Below are 19,458 nucleotides of genomic sequence, written 5' to 3'. Positions count from 1 at the left end.
GTATTTGGGCCGAGCCTTCTATTTTTTGCCACGAAAACATTGTTGCATGGTAATTTTGTTCTAAAATCGCCCTATAGATGCTCAGAAAATGATCAATAATTTTCAAATTCTCTTGGGAGGTCCAAACCACTATACTCCAACGACACTCTATTTTGCCTGTACGGTACCTGTTTATAGATCTGGGCCTTAGTTCAACTAGAACCTAAGTGTCTGGGTGTTTGGGTAAACTGGACCGTAGAGTGACGGAGACCACTGTTGATACAACCACCACTTCCACAACTGGATGAACTTCTAAGTACTATCAATATTTCCGAAGATGACTAGGATAAAGTCAAAACGTTGAAATAAATTTCAGCTCAAGGGATCATTATCGGGCTCATTTTTTGTTTTGTTTCGTGGTATTGAATCGTAAATGCGCCTGACACATTAAACGTATAATAATGATATATACAGCTTCTGCTACAAAAAGCTGCAGCTCAACAATATTACGAAATGTGTCCGTTATAATTCAAATCCGTCACGCACCGCCACCAGTCACACGTCTACTGTTTTCTCTCCTTTTTTTACCAACTGATAAAATCGGGGCGAGTTAATTTTTCAATTGTCGTAGCTATGTTTACCCCAGATAAGACCTTACGGCAGCCAATTTCAGAGCGGTAGTGATGATGATGACGATGATGAAAATGATAAAAAAAATATTCTGATCGCGTTTCGTTCGATAATGCGATAATTTTTCTGAACGAACGACAAAGGGTTGTAGCTATCCATGATCATTTCTGGGCGGATTTTAAAATGAGCACCGTTAACCGTGTACCGGTGACAAGATATACCTTTTCGACGCAAGGTCGATCTGCGCCCAGGAGGAAATTCAAATTAAAAATGCATTCAATCGCAAAATTGAAAGAATAACGCATTAAGTAGTACAAGACACCTCGAAGCGAAGTCGCGTATAGCCGGACTGATTTTCAGAACCAAATTCGAGAAGCGGAAATTACTGCTTGTATCTCAAAATTACTCGTCATGTGGTCTAAGAAATTCAAATAAACTCGCTTGCCAGTGCTATCAATCGTTTGCGTGATTAATTATAATAACGGCGTAACATTGCGCGCGCAATTAGTCTTACCTTTGATCGATCTGTAAGGATGAAAATGAGTCGCTACCGCCTTGTCTCCTCTGCTGCCTTGGAATCGCGCGCTGATATTGACAATGTGTCGCTGTCACCGCACGCGCGTTTACCTGCCATCAATGTACAACGCTTCTAGATTATTTTGCAGTTCGCAAGTTTTGATTTTTTTGCGCCGTGGTTTTGGGAAAAAACGTTTCTTTGATATTTGAGGGAATTGGAAGAACGATTTTTTTCTGTTTTTTTCTGTTCTGTTTTTTTTTTGTTTGTGATTTAATTACGAACCCGCTGAACCCAGTTCGCAGTTGTATGGATTATTGACTCAAGGCCCGTGTTGGTTTGATTCGACGCTGGATCCAGTGTGGGTTTGTTTGAATTCAGCCAGATCAACGCGAGTAGGTTTACGCACTTTGAACTCAGACGCGGATCGAAACTGAATATGAACCGGGGGCGTCAAAATGAGTTCATTTTCGGTGATTTCCCCGGAGTAAAATCTCAACCGACAACTGCACCAACCACCGAGTCCTTTCTACCCGAAATATTTATAGAAATAAGTCGCGACGCAGAATGCGGATAATCGGGCCATAGAAAGATGACGTTACGCGCGTTAACAAATATATCGGGCAGTTATTGATGTCGGTATTGACCGATAAAATATTGATGTAAGAAAATGAATAATATATATTTTATGGTTCCTCGGGTTGGATAGTTGTCAGTCTTTCAATCATTTCGCGGTTAACGAACATAGAACAAAAACAATTTCCAATTCAGATTTCAATTTCGGCTGGTTCGGAATAAAAACGCAGACTGGTAAAGTAATTGCCGGGTTTTTCTTCGCCGTCAAGCGATATTTCATTCGCTCGCCATCAAAGCTATCGTTATCACTCACACAGCGCCGTTGTTTTAACTGTTGTCTTTCGCTGAAATTAATTCGTTCGTTTGAAATCGGAACCAACCGTCAATCGACAAGATCCGAGAAACGTTGTTCCTGCAGAAAAATCTATCATAAACTGAATGTTACGTGATGATTTGTTTTTTTTTTTATTCGTATCATTATCATAATGAGTTATTGTAAAACTCAGCATCGGTAACCGACCGACCTTAGTCCGGCTTATGAAAGAGATTGTTATGATTGCCTCCATGAATATCATCAAATTGATTGCAAAATAGGTTGGAATTTGTAAGGCCGGGCGTAGGTCGGCCTTGCGATATCTATACGACAAAAAGGTCGACGACTTAGATTTTAATCAACATTCTCGCGAAATATTATCTTTAAAAGGTCACAATCACACTGTGAAAACGGAAATCAGTGAGAGGATAACTAATTAAACTTCAATCTCGTAAATGAAGCGGTTGTACGTTGATAAACTTAATAAAGGATCGTTTTTACTAAACGCTGTTTCGATTTTGCCGTTGGCCTATTTCCTCGTAAATTAAATTCTAACCACTAATGAGATTAACTTTCTGTATTCCGATCGTTAAAAGAAATATTCGAACGGCAAAAAACGATGACGTAAGACGGTGCCAATACGCCACAAGGATTCTGTTTAATAAAATGTATGTGTATTTAATCATTGTTCCAATGACTCGTTCGCTTCGATATCTATAAATATTATCTAGATTGAAAAACACCGGATGAATTTTTTTGAAAAATAGAATTTTTGAAAAATAGAACTTCGGAAAATTGCATTACGGTTGATACGGATGCAGTTCGATCCTTTTTTTCTAATAGGGAACCTTCGGGAACGCTATTGTGGTGATCGCGTCGACCTCGGGAAAGTGAATCGAGTATGTTTGCCCGGGTTATCGATGAAGAAGTGACAGTGATCGACCCCGGGTCTCGTATAGGCCCGAAAAATAGCGCGCTATCCAGAGAACTAAGAATAGAATAGAAAATATCTATTTATATTCCTAAGCATTTCCAGAGTATATGGAAGAAATAATTAGCATTTACATAGTAAATCAATTACTGAGAACTACGATTACGATTACGATTACGATTACGATTACGATTTTATTTACACTCCAACCATTTCCATGGTATATGGAGGAAAACTATTACACATGTATATACAAATATTTACAAAACAACACTGAAGTGATTAAAATTTAGAGAATGAAAACGTAACAAAATGTATATACATCAACTATTTACAATACTATATATACTATTATATACATCAACTATTTACAATACTATATATACTATTGGAGGGATCTATATACATCTAAGCCGGTCTTAATGAATTTAGCTAATTTGACCGTTGGGTTTTTCAGAATATCAAGGGTATTAAAGGTATTCAAATTCAAAAAGTTTTTGCGTTGTTCGTTAAGTAAGGTATAGTCAAACAGAAAATGGTCGGTTCTATCGGTTCTGTCTTAGTGAAGGTTTGAAAATTGTTCACAGGTAAAATATAGGACTCGACCCTAAATTCAAATAAACTAGTTCCTAAGTCATCACCAAGTTCTATTATATACTTCTCTAACCTAATATCATTTTTATATTGCCTAAAGTTAGTGTATATCGGATTAGTATTTATGGCAGATACGGTTTCTTGAAGGTGCTGGTCACGGAGTATCTGTTTTGAGAACTAATGACGACTAGTCACGCCATCTGGTGGGAAAAATACTGTCATGGTTCCCTATCGCTGGTCCGTAATCTGTAACCTCTTGTTAATACGTTGCAGAATCAGTTGGCTACATTAATACGACAATATCCTTTTTATACAGGTATATCATGTTTTTCATGAAATTTGACGAAATTTTCTGGATATCGTAGAATTCTTGCTCGGATCGACGTCTCGTTTCCGTTTCCGGATCGATTGAGATACTTTTTTACGGTGGTTTTTGTCTCTTCAAAGACGAACGAATATTTCAACAGATTTGAATCGGTTTGTACTAGAATTCTGACAGTGTTTCGCGCAATTTTATCATCAATCATTAGAATTATGACGCCGTGTGGTTAATTAATCGTGTGTCGGTTGTCTCTTCCTAGTTCGATGCGGCCATCTTGCGATATGAATTTGTGAAATAGGACGGTGACGCGGCAACAACCTCGTGTTGTGAATTAGGTTCGAACCCCATTTATCTGCGATTAATCGATTTAGCGACCTAATCATAAATGACGTTTTCAAGGCAGATCATGAATGAAAAATTTTCGTGGATTTTTGCCATTAGAGCATTGCTACATTTTATACTAACGCACTGCTGAGTTTGTTAACCTTGCCTGCAGATCAAGCGACCGAGTTCTGGCTTATGCCTTTTCCCAGAAATTCATTAAAATAACGCACAGGAAATACACCCATGACACATATAATTACGATGATGAGACCAGGAACTTTGTTGCGTAACTGCAGGCGTGAAGCCCCTCTTTCTAAAACATGGTGCGACGTAGACGTGGGTGGTTCCGAATACTGTTGTAACACGATTGTTTCATGAAATACTGTTACTGTTTCGCTCCCGGCGGGTGTGGTGTTTCGAAACAGGGACACCAAATCAAATCGAAATTGAGTGAATACATAAGGAGGGCACTTCCCTGGTAGAAAACAGAATGAGAACTGAGTCGAAAATATATTCCTTAGTTAGTAATTTATTCGACGTTCCGACTAATCCTATAAAGAGGGCAACCTGAAGATATGGACTGAGTGGAATAAAGGATACATTGAATAAACTATCAGCTCGAAGAAACATTTCCGATTCATTTCTTAGTACGGGTTGTTTTATCGTCGTTACAACACGAACTGAGTGTTTCATCAATGGTTATATGTAAACACGGTTTCGCCCTTGGCAAACAACCCGGCTAAAAACCATTATCTAATGACTATTGTATGCGTATTACTTTCGTTAATCGATCAACACGTATTCGACTTTCGATAATTTAAGTCGAATAAGAATTGTTTATCGCGTTGATAAGTTCACCGAAGCGCATTCACCGCGTTCGTACAAAATATTTCAAATCGCAACGAAAGAAATAGATCGCAATTTCACGGCGGATTCGATCGCGTTACGGATTGAGAGACCGTTTCATGTTTAGCTGCTGCGACATTTTGACGTACGTTGCATAATTTAGACGATTGTGGCGTCAGGTTGTTGACGGCCATTCTTTCCCGACCCCCCGCGCAGTGATGCAGAATCGCCTTCAGCGGTGACAGTCAGAAAACTCGGCCGGAACATGCAGCCGTATAAAAACGAAGTTTTTCGTATCTGCATCACGCGGTCAGACTCGGAGGAAAGAGTTGTATATCGTGGGCTTATAGATGCGAATACAGACAGCCGCGGGCGAACAAGTACCGTCCTGCCTCTCTTCTGTAAGGGGATTAGTTAGCGCGGCGTTAGTTTGCCGGCGCCGTGGTTTTTGGTCGGTGATTAGGTTCCCTTTGCCTGCGTTATCTCCTGATTACACACGCGACCGTACGGCAGGCTATGCGGCCGCCTCGTCAATGAGTCGAAAAATAAAGTAATAACTAACTACAGAGAGCTCTTTCATCGCTGCTGATTCTTCGCTCGTAAATTCTCGTCGCTGTTTGTCGCTGTTCAGCGATGTCGTCGCAGGCACCATTTTGTGATTATTGGTACCGATACCGCTTTTTCTACGACGGTGGTGCCAAATTTAATTTGGATCGGTGCGCGGCTCGATTCGATCAGTCGGTTAGAACTGGCGCGTTGAAAGTTCTTCTTCGGGCGATAAGAAAAAAAAAACAGTGGAAATAATACTTACACACGACGAACCGTATGCCGGTATATAGTGTTAACCGTAACTCGATTTGAAATCGAAGACGAATAGACGCATTCGAGAATTCTTCGTATTCGAAAGTAACGCGATCCTTTGTTACGTGCCATTTCTTAGAAAGTAAAGCAGGTTACGATTGAGGAAACCCATCCTAGGTTTGACTCCTTTTCAAGACGTTTCCATAAGTTCATTCTGCGAATGGTGAAAAGTGGCTGAAGTGAACTGATATAAATCTCAGTGTAGAGTTAACGAATAAAACCCACAGTTGATCTATCTGTAAAAACAGTTTATTTCCATTAAGTTTCGAGGTTAAAACTAAACCTTAGAGGAACAAAACAAAAGAAAAACAAACAAATATATTTTTTTTGTTTCTCTGAAGATGAGGTTTAGTTTTCACCTCGAAACTGTAAGGAAATAAACTGTTTCTACAAATCTACTGCGGGTTCTTATTCGTTTATGGTGAAAAGTGATAGTTCATGATAAAATGATTTCAAACTAACCGGGCCACATCTGTGAAACTGCATGGCCCCGACCAGTCGTTTGCCGGTTCAGTCTGGATGGAAGACTTTTTGCCCAGAACCAGAACCGAAATCTCCAATTATGTACTTCGATTTAAAAGAAAAAGAATGTTTCAAAGTTATGTCAATGAATTCGACGGATCATCCGACTCGGTTTACTTCGACTTTCCATTTAAAAATCAAACCACCTGTTCCGTTCCCGGCAGGTGACGTCGACCTGTAAGCGATACAGTATTCAAATCAAATCCAAATTAATCGATGATAGGGAAAATTCCCCATTTCAACTTAAGAAAAAGAACTGATTGCTGGATCGCTAAATACAGCACCCAAAGAGAACACGATTCTGATCGGAGCTGAAAGAGAACTAACAAAAAATATCGTCTGTCATCTGAATCTCATTATAAGAAGTTCATCCAAGTCACGTTTTTTACGATATGCGTCGCGCAGTTTTTTCGCCGTCTTGTACGCATTGAAAAGCGATCGAGCGCCTGGTAGTTATTGGCTGTCTTTACTCACACTCTCGACGACAACCTCAAATACGACGTTACCCTAATTAATTATGGATTATTATTGCAGTAATGTGGACTGTACTGAGTCCCCCGTGTCGAGTAGGACGCATAATACGGTCGTACACGCGGGTAATACCGGGGTAATTCACAACCATTCGGCGACGGCATTTACCTGAAGATGATACCGCCACTAACGGATCGTCCGTACAGACGATCACCGTCGAAGATGCAAAACGCGTCGGTTTTATTTGTATCAGTAGCAAGAAAAAAATCCGCGTGCGCAGCGCCGGTAGCATATACAACGCTAATCTAATGCTCGGCGGTTCAGTCTGTCATCTAGTCCAATAAAAAGATGGAAGTAAATTTTCTATCTACGACACCGAAATTACGTATGATGACCTTTCCGAATAGTGTGAAACAGCGACACGGGGGGGGGGATGTGATGGGCATTCCACGATAAACTATTACAACTAAACTAGAACTTTATACATCATTAGATATTTCTGGTATCATTTTGGTATCATTTCCTCGAAGGTAAACGCGATCACCTGCACAGGAATATTTCAAATTTTTAGAAATATTTTCGCCTTCCACCCGACTGTCCACGGAACGTTTCGTCTTAAGTTAGACTAGTGGCCGTTTTGAGTTTTCATACGCGGGTCGTCATGAAGCGGTCGATTGTCTAATTGGCACAGGGTCCAGGCTGCAAAGTGTCTGTGGGCTGGACCAGGCTGCCGCAGAGTATCCGTGGGCTGGACCCAGGCTGCAGAGTGTCCGTGGGGTGGACCCAGGCTACCGCAGAGTGTCCGTGGGCTGAACACAGGCTGCAGAGTGTCTGTGGGTCGGACCCAGGCTGCAGAGTGTCCGAGGCGTTGACTTAGGCTTCAGGGTGTCTGTGGGCTGGACCCCAGGCCTCAGATTGATACCTACACTAAACGTGTAGTCGCACACGTGTGTTTAGCAGACGACAGACTAGTTCTCTCTAGTTCTCTCTGTGAGCGGCTGCTGTTACAAATTGCCCGGCATCGAATTGACGCCGGTAATTTCAGACGAAGCGTCAAAGAACGAACGCCTTTGATAACAGTGTCTAATAACCATAATTACGATATTACCTTGATGTGACTTGTACGGCTTGATTATCGTCTAAGATTAAGTGTAAGACCCCCCTCGCTGTTAGCTAATACAGAACGGCGCGATCATCATTGCGAGTTGGTTTTTCCTTACTTCCCCGTGAAACCCTGTGTGGTCGGTGGAGGATCGCGATAAAAGCATCGCTAAGTCCATGCATTCCTTGGCTCAGTTCTCCATAAGACTGGTGTTTACTTTAATCTAGATGCTAACTCAATTGAAGATGACCTATGTTAAGTCCATTAAGTTGGGTCATTGTTTCTACCGTGGAACCTCGTTACAGCGAACTTCAAGGGACCAGAAAATATGTTCGTTATATCCAGTATGAAATTAATCAAATTTTTTTTACTTAGGACGTGATTTCTTATTTGTCTCCTGTTCCAGGGGCGACAGCATCACACAACTGTAGATATATGTGGATATCTGACATAGTTGTATCATTATAGCTTGAAATAACCACCTGATTGTCTTCAGATGATTGTTTTCACCAGTATCTGATGAAATATCAACGAGTTTTGTTTTCATATACAAACAACGTTTATTTATAGTGGATACATAGTAAACGATAAAAACGAGAAACATACAATATTCTAAAACATTTTGAACTTTTTGATAGACAATATTCAACAGCATCATTACCTTTCAACTATTCAACACTATTAGATATACTTATATTTTACCCAACGTGATTTTCTATAAACTACTTATGAAATACCAGAAAAACGTTACATTCCCAAAATAGGAAATTGTTCTCAAATATCTAGACCCGGTTACACAGTCGGAGTAGTTGAAAATGAACTACTTTTGACTTCGCATTAGTACCTCACATCCCAAATAGCTTTCTAACCCTTATTCGTTGACAGTTAAGCGATCTACCACCACACGCTTAGCGAGCATTCTTGCAAGTTCGGCCCCGAATGGATTACGAAACTCTTTTTACGAGTACATCTCAGCCAATGGAAGCACCACGCAGCCCCCGTGACACGGCAACAACTCTTCAAGATTAGCCTTCGATTCCAAAAAATACGTCCTCATTTTGCCTTTTCCCTGTAAGAAAAAGACGATGAAAATCAACCAAACGAACACTGATCGATCTTCATTTCTAGTAACGACTGGATGACTAATTTCTCGAGTCAATCTCGAGTTCCCCGCTCGCGCCATCTATCCGACAACAACTACATTACCTTGATCTCAACTTCGCCGCGATTAGAAATCGTGTATTCAGATTCGGAGTAAAGTAAATCTCTGGTAGATTCGCTTATGTGCACTTTAGACGCTGGAAATATTATAAAGAGCATTCTCTATAGATATAGGGCCAATATTTGTATATTTCTATAATGAGTAGACTGCACGGTTGCCTCGGATCTCGCGGTCCCAATAAACTCTCTCCAAAGTATGACGTGAATTCCAGGGCAGTCGGAGCGATAACTCGACGCAATCTGCTGTTTGATAACAGGAACTTATAAGATATTTGATGTTTGAAATCGAGATACAAGTTATTTACTTACGAAGGCCATGCGACTCCATTCGGGAGGCCATGTTCACCGTGTCTCCGAACAGACAGTACCTGGGCATCTTCGATCCGACAACTCCCGCCACACAAGGGCCTTCGATTGAAAAATGAGCACATTTATATATAGAACACGCAAATGTAAGCCGGACGTAGGTCGACCTTGCGACGCGACGCGATCGTCGCGTTGCGTCACAAGTGGGGACGCAAGTCGGTTGCGACGCGATTGTCAGCGACTCTGTGCGACTAGTTGCTCCCAGTCGCAAGAGCGCGTAGATCGGTTGCGACGGTCGCGTCGCGTCGCAGAAAGTAGAACATGTGCGACTCATTGTGACTGGCGTCGCTGGCAGTCGCAACCCATCGCTGGCAGTCGCAAGGTAGCGTAGGTCGGTTGGTCGTTGCGACGCGATCGTCGCTGGCGGTCGCAGTGAGTCGCGTCGCAGTGAGTCGCAAGCGGTCGCAAGGCCGGCTTACGCCCGGCTTAAGAATCTCGTGACCCTGCAGGTGGATATCGACCATCGACCGTACCTGAATGTAAACCGGCTCTGAGTTGCATCCTGTGACCAGGAAGGTGAGGAATCTCTAAATGTCCGATATGATGCATCAGATCCAACGCCATCGTGCCGATCTCTGTCACGTGACGTCTGCCATTACGTTTCGGAACACCTGAAATAATGAATGCTGTTATTATTTCTAAAGGCAATTTTAGCTAGCGGAGCAATTCCATAAAAGAAGCAACGTGTGATCTTAGTCATATCATAATCATATCATCTTAAAACGTATGATTGGTTTGTGTATATGAATGGGCAAAAGTTTGAAATTACATATGCTTCAATTGGAGCCTTATTGGGGGCTGTTATTAGCCTTTGAAAAAAACACTGATGAAAAACACTAAATCTGTGCTGCATAACGATAATATAAATAAAATACCACAATAAGAATGAGAAATGGGTTCAGAAAGTTTCCTTGCGCTAGTGTTGTAGTTTATTCAAAGTTTCGACAATATTCTAATAGTCATCTTCGGAAATACTGAACTAACGTTGAAAAAAAAAAGGCCCTACTACATCAAGGAAACTTTCCGGACTTCATTTTTTCATTCTAATTATCTGATTTTAGATTATCTGAAAAACAAGACATTTTCTATTGAATTGCCTCGTCATGCTATCTATGTTTACCTGAGACAACCATGTAAGCGTCGCCGATAGTTTCAACTTTATACACGTCATAACAATCGATTCTATCATCGAAACACATGTACAAACTATTCAACATGGATATCACCTGCATCGGGGAACAATCCGCCGATATCTTCGTGAAGCTCACAATATCCGAAAAATATATCGTGCATTCGTTGTACGATTCGGCGCTAACGTGTTGGCCTTTCTTCAGTTGTTTGGCGACCATTTTCGGTATCATCTGGTAGAGAAGCGAGTCGGTGCGTCTGCGCTCTTTCGCCAACGCTTTCGTCTGATCGGCCAAATTCAGCGCGTATTTCTGCGTGTCGTTCATGATGGCTCGCACGAATGTGATCACGGCCGGGCAGATGAGCGCCACCAAGGCGAACAGACTGATGCTTACGCTCATCTCTTTTAGATCGCGGGTTAGAGACACCTCCAGCGATTGTAGGATGACATCGGCCATTTTAACTTGCACCTACAATACGAATGAGTGTGAGTAAAGTTGAAGACGAATTTGGATGCTTGTCGCCGTTGGTTGGGGTTTAGAATTGACTAATCTAAACGGGTTTCGATTCGATTACACCGGTTTAAGATGTAACTCCGGTTTCCAAACTCTCTACCAGCCGCTTCTATCAGGTTACAGGTTAAGCTATTCCGTAATTGGCAAGGCGTGGTTGAAACGAACCCACCATTAGAGTATTCCGGAATCGGCAGAGACCAGTCGAAACCTGCCTATGATTGGACTTGAACCACATTCGTGGTCGCAGATTCAGGTTCCGGATGGTTTAGGCATGGCTTAAGATCTATTTTGGAATTATGTCTCTGACGCGGGAACGAACCAAGAGTCATAGCATAGACCAACAACGTGCTTTGATTGTTCAAAAAGAAACTTCTGAAGCTATCAAAGTGATAGGGAAGTTTCCAGGCGCCATTTTGAGGCGGTCCAACAGGTCCCGCATTAATCGGACAGATTTTAACATTTTTTAAACTAAAACCTCTAGCGCGATTAGTTGTCACCCATCCCTCTTTTGACACCAAATTAAAACTTATGAATCGTTAGAAAGGGGAAAAATTACCTGAAACATGATGTCGATGTAGATGGTCATGTTATCGAACCAGAAAGTGCTCATTTCCCAGGACGGTTCTCGGCCGGTCATATTGTTACGGCTGATGTCCATTCTCATTCGTCGAATCGATTCGGTAAAGTTTTTCGTGTGTTTGGGAATTTCTTCGTTGAAGAAATCCGCCACTGTTTCAGTGAATCGCTGAGCCGCTTTAAAACGGCCGATACCCGTGTTATGCTTGGACATGTACCACAAATAATCGCTGTATTTCTCGAACGAGCCCTTCGAGTAGAATACGCCCCCTAGCGTGCGTTCAACTCCCATGTCTTCTTTCGATAGAACTAGCAACTGATACGCCACTAGGTTGCGCCACTGGTCACCGTCGCTGGATTCCTGTATGAAGGCGTAGATCCAATCGATGAAGATCTTGATAGCGTCCGAATAGAACTTGATCTCGGCAAAGGTGTCCGTCTCGCCCGGTTCCAGTTTATCGCGATGGCGTTTGATAAAAGTTTGAAAGTCCTTAGCGCTTCCGAACTGCGAAATAGTACCGGAAGTCTTCTCAGGCCATTTAGACAGTTTGTCTAAAGCCTTATCGGTGTCCGGATACCGCTCGCGGAGAAAGATTCGCGTCTCGGCGCCCATCGTGCTCAAATGAAGCGCCGTCATGTCCCGCTCTTTCTGCAGGTAGTGTACGACGGTTCCGATCTCGGTGCTGAACCGGATGTTATCACGGATGTCGTACTGTCCGCGGTTTTCGGCGTAAATCGTCGCCAAATCGACGATACAAATAACCGTCAAAGCGCAAATCGGAACCAACGTCAATATCATCATCTTCGCCATTTGAACTCTTTTACCTGAAAAGGAAAAAATTGGTAAGAGAATGTCTGACAACCGTCTCTCATTGTGGCAGCTTCTACAAAATCATCGTTGAGGTCGTACCATTTTTTGAAAACGAATCATAATTTCAATCACTGAAGTCATTGAGATTGAAAAGTTCATCGTCATTGTTACTTATCATAATTTTACTGAATCGATGAAGTCAATGATAATGAGAAGGTTGTCATTATAAACTTTTTACTGAATCGTCCGAGTCATTGAGAATTAAAAAGACGTCATTAGTAACCAATCATAATTCTTTCTTCAATGAATCGTTGAAATCATTGAAAATATTAGATTCGAAATTTACCTCGAAGTGTCAGCGGATTCCCGCGACACAGAGCCATCCACCCGGCGTCTCCCGTTTCATTGAGCGTATTACGAATCGACTGATCGAGGGCGACTCCGGAACTTTCCTGTGAATCGGTAGACATTGTCGTGTCATCGTCGGCCAAGATCGAGGCCACTTTTTTTTCTTTCGACTTCATTTTCGACTGCAGTCGTGATTCCCTCGAAACGAAAAAAAGGTTCCTCGATAAAAGATATCACTGGTGCAGCCGAGCTTACGCGCAAGAGTAAACGAAATATCCATACTTCGCAAAAAGTAAAACATGGCGCTTCGATCGCGCGTAAGTCACTCCTCGTAATCATCGATCGACTTCGAATTTGCGAAAAAACGATTTCGTAAATATCAGCGGGATCGTCGTTTAGTCACGAGATAGTTCCCATCGTTGATTAATTAACACGCCAAGTATAGATGATTATTATTAGATGAAAATTAGTTAGCCGGTAGGGTGTCTACGGCATCTGGTTATTTTCTGACATGCGCACTGATAGGTTTAGTTGACTTTTTCTCCTAGCCCGTATTAGTGAATTACTAACCAGTCATTACTCGAGTTATTTTTCCAGTGATGCGTGTATGATGTGTTGATGCAAGTAGGAATATCACCGATGTAAATCGTACGTAAGTTCACTTGACGAAATTGAATTCTGATATAAAATCGCGTACTGGGATTGAGTAGTCGAGTATAGCACCGGTTTCCTGCAGCTAGTCGTCTATTCAACCTTTGTTCGAAGAAGATTTGCGTCCTGTTTAATTAATCGACGATTTTGATTTTTACGATTTCCTGATTGATTCGAATTCATCTAAGTATAATAATAATCGTTGATTTTATCTCTGATAGTTAGTACAGCCTTGATGGCTCTGTTCGGGTCGCTATCATCAATCTACTAATTCTGTCGTGTACTTTATTTTGTAGTGTTGTTCGATTTAATTGATGATGAAATAAATCATTAAAATGTTTTTTCTATCTTGAAATAGGGATTGACCCTGTTATTTATTTGGTTGGTAAATTTCGTTTGATTTTTTTGATTTGAGTGTCCCTTACAAACCCACCACACCTGCCGGGAGCGAAACAGGGGTTTTGATTTTGAAATCGAAGTACAGCTATAGTTGTGTGATCGGCGGTTGAGTTTACATAATTTTTTGTTTCCTTTCTAAATAATTAATATTAACATTATGATTAGTATTTGTACGATCAGGTTGCGAACTCGTATAATATTTTGTCTCTATTTTGTCAGGATCATCACAATGTCTCTGATTAACGCTGAAAGTTTTCACACCGACGGTAGTCTCGATAGCAATGAGAAACAGTTGGTTTTCTGGACGAAACGAACGAATCAAGATGATAGTTTTACCGATGCTCTTGACGACGCGGAAGATAAGACTCGAATATGCGGTGTTAGCCCGCTCACAAAAGCAGGTACTTCTGTATGTTGTGGTCTGTGGCTCCCTGGCCCTTTTTGCGCAGTCGTGACGACTTCTTAAGTCCAAAGGAAAACTGTTCTAAAGTTGTTGTATTTGCTATAGAACTAAGATGGTCTTATCCCGGTCTTAAATCTAAGCCATGGTACACGTTGCCCTATGCTGCATCCCTGGGTTCTACAGTTTCACAGATATAGGTCGTTCGCCAAGTCAATGCATTACGCACAACAGCGGAACATAATTTCACGTAATTAATGATGGGAAGTGAAACAATTGGCTAATTTATATGGAAATCCATCAAATACCATAAATACAAGTATTTTCTGTATGTTTTGATGCATGGATAGAATTCCAAAACCGCGTAGCCGAAATCACATGTCGCAATTTCTCATTCTTCAAGGCCTTGTTTCAGTCTCAATTGTTAAGATTATTACGTTGTTAGATTTAGTATAGAACTAGGTCGCTCTTACACTGGTCTTAAATCCGTGCAAGCGACTCGGAGCTCATTTTCTTTGCATTCTAAAAGGCTTATGTTTCATGCCAACATGAATTCCCAAATATTATGTCGAGTTTATAGATAAACTCCTGATGCCAGTTGCACAATGAAGGTGGATACCGTTTTGGATTTAGAAATATATTTTATATACTGCATTGAACTGGACTCTGGTTCTACAGTTCCATAATTTATGTATAAGACCAAAAACGTTGGTTTATTTGATAAAGTTCTTAACTAAAAACGTGCCAATTGAAATGCTAGTAGTTTCAACCTTGTTACAAACTCCCTAAATCCTGTAAAAATGAATGTCAGCGTTTCGTCATCGCCAGGTAAACAAATTCAGATGACCAAAATGATGATCCTCACATTGATACCGATCATGGCGCTTTGCGTCATGTGCGTCATCGACTTGTCGACGATTTCTAAAGACAACGACGCGAAAACGATCGTACGCGATACGATCAAATTCAGCATGGAGACCGCGGTCGTCATCCACAACCTACAGAGAGAACGGGACATGACTGCGCTGTATCTGAGCACACTGGGAGCCGAAACGCGTATGTTTCTACGTGAACGCTACCCGGACACCGACTCGGCGTTCGAAAGTCTGACGCAATGGCCGAAAAGCGAAGATAAATCCGTCGGATTAGCGCAGTTTAACACGCGCGACGATTTCCTGCAGTACATCCGCAACCACCGCGCCTACCTGGAGCCTGATACTACGGACGCCTATCGCGAAATTCTGTTCTATTCGAACGCGATAAAGATCTTCATCGATTGGATGTACATGTCCATACAAAAATCGAAAGACGGCGAGGTCTGGCGGTCGCTGGTCGCCTATCAGCTGTTAGTTATGAGTAAAGAAGATATGGGTATCGAAAGGACGCTAGGGGGCGTTTTCTACTCGCGCGGGTCGTTCGAAATAGACAGCCATTATCTGTGGTATTTAGAGAAGCACAACGTCGGCTCCGGTAACTGGCAAAACGCCAAGAAGTTCATACCCGAAATTCAAAGTATTTTCGACGGCGAAAAAAAGAAGTACATCACGACGAACAACTTCACCTATCACATTTCAAACATGCGCAACGAAATCAGCCGAAACAATCTGACCAATCACCAGCCGTCTTGGCAAATGAGCACGTACTGGTTCGACAATATGACTATCTATATCGATATATTGAATGAGGTGCAGCGTCACGTGGCTAACGTGATTCTAGTTAAACTGAACAATTCGTTGAAACGCGACGTCAAAAACTTGACGGTTAGTTTAAGCGTGTTTATCCTGGTTATCGTTATCTGCCCGTTGGTGATCACGTTCGTTAAAGCCATCATGTCGGACATACAGCGCTACGCGAATACATTATCCGACCAGACGAAGGTTTTCAATCAGGAGCGACACCGCACTAATTCGATGCTGTTTCAAATGTTGCCGAAAATCGTCGCCGAAGAACTGAAAGAGGGTCGACACGTCATACCTGAAGCCTACAACGACGCGACCGTCTATTTCTCCGATATCGTCGGCTTCACGAAGATATCAGCGAACTGTACGCCTATACAGGTATTTGTTATAACATCATCTCAGGTCATTACACAATAATAGCTTGGATTGAAGACAGTCCAAGGCGATTTCGATCTAACTAACGTCGTCGTTGTCAATGTTTCAGGTGATTCAGATGCTGAACGGATTGTACATGTGTTTCGACGCTCGGATCGGTATTTATGACGTATACAAAGTAGAAACAATCGGCGACGCGTATATGATCGTATCAGGTCAGTCTGTAGCGGAACATGTAGCGTTAATGTTGGAACACGTAGATATAGCGGCCTTGTGCTTTTTCGACATGTCCGACGAGTCTGAAAAGATTCCGTGAGCTTGAAGTTTATTCATCTTTTCGACTGTAATACCTTACTGTAGTCTTCTTTAGGAATACTGTATTCCTTGAGCTAGTGTAGTTCAACGTTTCAACTATATTCTAATAGTCATCTTCAGGAATACTGTATTCCTTTTCGACTATATCCTAATAGTCATCTTCAGGAATACTGTATTCCTTGAGCTAGTGTAGTTCATTCAACATTTCGACTATATCCTGAGTGTCATCTTCTGGAATACCGTATTTCTTGAGCTAGTGTAGTTCATTCAACATATCGACTATATCCTGAGTGTCATCTTCTGGAATACCGTATTTCTTGAGCTAGTGTAGTTCATTCAACATTTCGACTCTGATTGTCATCTTCAGGTATACTGTATTCCTTGAGCTAGTAGTTCAACGTTTCAATTATATTCTTATAGTCATTTTCAGGAATACAGTATTCTTTGAGCTATTAGTTGTTCATTTAACATATCAACTATATCCGGTTATATTCAGGAATATTGTTATTGTGGTCATACACTCGTCTCCTTGATTCTTACAGGCGTGCCGAAACGTAACGCAAGGAAACATCTGACAGAAATAGCATCGATGGCTCTAGATTTACTGCATCACGTGTCACACGTGGAAATCCCGCACATGATCGGTACAAAGATGCAGCTTCGATCCGGAATACACACAGGTATGGGTTTCAATTTGATAATCGTCAAATAAATCAAATCAGATCAAGATAGATCTTTTATAGTATGTGGCCCCGAACTTGAGGATGTGCCAGTATACCTGATTCTGCGGGTTTTGGTCGGATATCCGATGCATATAACGTCTAGGACCCATTTCTACAGTCGTGACTTAGGGTTAACTCTGAGTTAAAATCAATTCATTCTCAATGATTTAACCCAGAGTCAAATCATAACTCACAACTGTAGAACTGGGTCCAGGGTGGTATTTGTGATTACAGAATGCCCACAGAACGTCGTCCTTAGCATTTAAAGACATCGCCTTGAGCTGAAATAATCAAATAACCTTCACCGCGTATTGACAACAAAAATATAGAATCCGCCGCGAATTTTTCCGTTCGTTCGTCTCTCGCTGATCGCTAATGAAATTAACTGATCGAATTACGTTTTCGCTGACTGTTTGTAGGTGCTCTGGTTGCCGGTGTGGTCGGTTCAAAGATGCCGCGATACTGTCTGTTCGGAGACACGGTGAATACGGCCTCGCGTATGGAAGCCTCCGGCCAACGTAAGTACAAAGTCATGTGAAAATTATTTTTAAATCATTTTGTTACAGATCTTAAGAACAACAGATATCGGGGCTTCATTTTCCACTTTGGATGCAAGTAAAAGGCATACTTCATTATAGGTGTTTTTCGTGCGTCCCACCGATCTCTAGGCAATGTTTGCTACTAACCTTATCACTGGACCTCTCTGTATTTGTAAACTTTTTTTCAATCCAGCCGGTCGGATCCATTGCAGTCACGTGACCTACGGTGGCCTGGCTCTGGATCCGGTATTCAAGTTTGAATTTCGAGGCGAAATGGAACTCAAGGTAGGCCAGAATCTTCCGACTTTTTGACGACATTACGTGAGAAAATCTCCATATCTTATCCTCGTAAGGTTCTTTATCGTTCGTTAGGGTAAGGGGATGCTTAAAACGTACTGGTTGACGGATAAAGAAGGTTTTGTAGAGTCGTTGGCGTGTATGCCCGGCTGTGTGGCTGAGGCGGCTGGAGGTTACCACCGCTCGAACGATCCAACACCTGAACCGGGTAAGTATGGAAAAGATTCACTGCTACCTCTATCGCTCTGTTGGTATCATACGTAATAACCCACGCGACCGGCACGGTGCCGAGACGGTTCACTAAGAACTAAACGCGGCTGTTCAATTCGCTAACTCCTGTTTATATCGCTGCGTCTGTTCGAACCGAGGCTTAATTTCGGGTAGAATATGAATTTACTTGCAATCTTGCTATTCAGGGTCCAGCTGTACATTCGTGAATTAGATTGAAGACCATTCTTTTACCAACTAGAGCTAATCTAACAACCGGCCTCATGATTTAGACCACTTTTTCACTGAGGTCACGACTGTGTTTCTGGGCCCAGAAGACTAGGCTATTTGTATACCGGGCATAGGCAGAACAATATCGGTTGCTGATTGTGGGTGTCTGGCATCGCGATCACTGCCTGGGGAGGCTCCTATACGACGATTTCCAACCATTCGGGACCGACTTTGAAAAATTAGATTTATGCAAAGATTATAGTCACGCTCTTTTCTTTGCAGCGTACAAATCACTTTTCAACCACACGGAAAGCGGTGAAGCTCTGGATGCAGCGGGAGAGTCTCTACCCGAACAAAATGTGGATGAAGACGTGTGAAGATCACGCGGCGGCTACCAGTGATATAAACAACGCGACATGAAGGGTCAAAATCTCATAGCGTCAAAAACGAACGCGAATTTCTTATTCGGTATTTTGCGCGGTGCATATAATGATTAACGTGCGGTTCATGATTTGCGAAGCAACGTTTTAGTAAAATGCATATAACGCCATTTCATTGTTTAATATTGTTGTTATATATTGTTAATCGTTAGTATTGCGACGATAAGGAACCTATGTTATTGTACAGTCATATTCGAAACCGCAGAGGTCCGTTTCACAGTATATACGGCTAACGTTTCATTAAGTCAATGTT

The 19,458-nt window shown here is 41.8% G+C and overlaps 2 protein-coding genes across 2 annotated transcripts; one reads left to right on the top strand and one right to left on the bottom strand.

Moving 5' to 3' along the window:
• Positions 1 to 8,943: 8,943 nt before the first annotated feature.
• On the bottom strand, positions 8,944 to 13,126 carry LOC141908443 (uncharacterized). Its single transcript, XM_074798493.1, has 7 exons — positions 12,949 to 13,126; positions 11,772 to 12,616; positions 10,693 to 11,170; positions 10,046 to 10,183; positions 9,516 to 9,614; positions 9,192 to 9,283; positions 8,944 to 9,054 (listed from the first exon to the last, which is right to left on the bottom strand). The coding sequence occupies exons 1-7, from the start codon at positions 13,124 to 13,126 to the stop codon at positions 8,944 to 8,946; spliced, it is 1,941 nt and encodes a 646-aa protein (XP_074654594.1).
• A 1,103-nt stretch (positions 13,127 to 14,229) lies between these two features.
• On the top strand, positions 14,230 to 19,142 carry LOC141908442 (uncharacterized). Its single transcript, XM_074798492.1, has 8 exons — positions 14,230 to 14,401; positions 15,229 to 16,457; positions 16,564 to 16,669; positions 17,312 to 17,449; positions 17,911 to 18,009; positions 18,224 to 18,315; positions 18,403 to 18,535; positions 19,048 to 19,142. The coding sequence occupies exons 1-8, from the start codon at positions 14,230 to 14,232 to the stop codon at positions 19,140 to 19,142; spliced, it is 2,064 nt and encodes a 687-aa protein (XP_074654593.1).
• The last annotated feature ends 316 nt before the right edge of the window (positions 19,143 to 19,458 follow it).

Source organism: Tubulanus polymorphus, chromosome 7, assembly GCF_964204645.1.
Source record: "Tubulanus polymorphus chromosome 7, tnTubPoly1.2, whole genome shotgun sequence".
NCBI classification, from domain to species: domain Eukaryota; kingdom Metazoa; phylum Nemertea; class Palaeonemertea; order Tubulaniformes; family Tubulanidae; genus Tubulanus; species Tubulanus polymorphus.
The sequence above is the reverse complement of the archived record's forward strand: the minus strand, read 5'-3'. Positions and strand labels throughout refer to the sequence as shown.

Bases quoted from the DNA above. Each gene is read 5' to 3' on its own strand.
- LOC141908443 (XM_074798493.1), bottom strand. From the start codon at position 13,126: ATGAAGTCGAAAGAAAAAAAAGTGGCCTCGATCTTGGCCGACGATGAC. The intron at 9,284-9,515 runs GTAAGTAAATAA...TAATATTTCCAG, and splicing joins AATGGAGTCGCATGGCCTTC to CGTCTAAAGTGCACATAAGC. The intron at 9,055-9,191 runs GTAATGTAGTTG...TTTTTCTTACAG, and splicing joins GCGGCGAAGTTGAGATCAAG to GGAAAAGGCAAAATGAGGAC.
- LOC141908442 (XM_074798492.1), top strand. From the start codon at position 14,230: ATGTCTCTGATTAACGCTGAAAGTTTTCACACCGACGGTAGTCTCGAT. The intron at 16,458-16,563 runs GTATTTGTTATA...TCAATGTTTCAG, and splicing joins CGAACTGTACGCCTATACAG to GTGATTCAGATGCTGAACGG. The intron at 18,316-18,402 runs GTAGGCCAGAAT...ATCGTTCGTTAG, and splicing joins GAGGCGAAATGGAACTCAAG to GGTAAGGGGATGCTTAAAAC.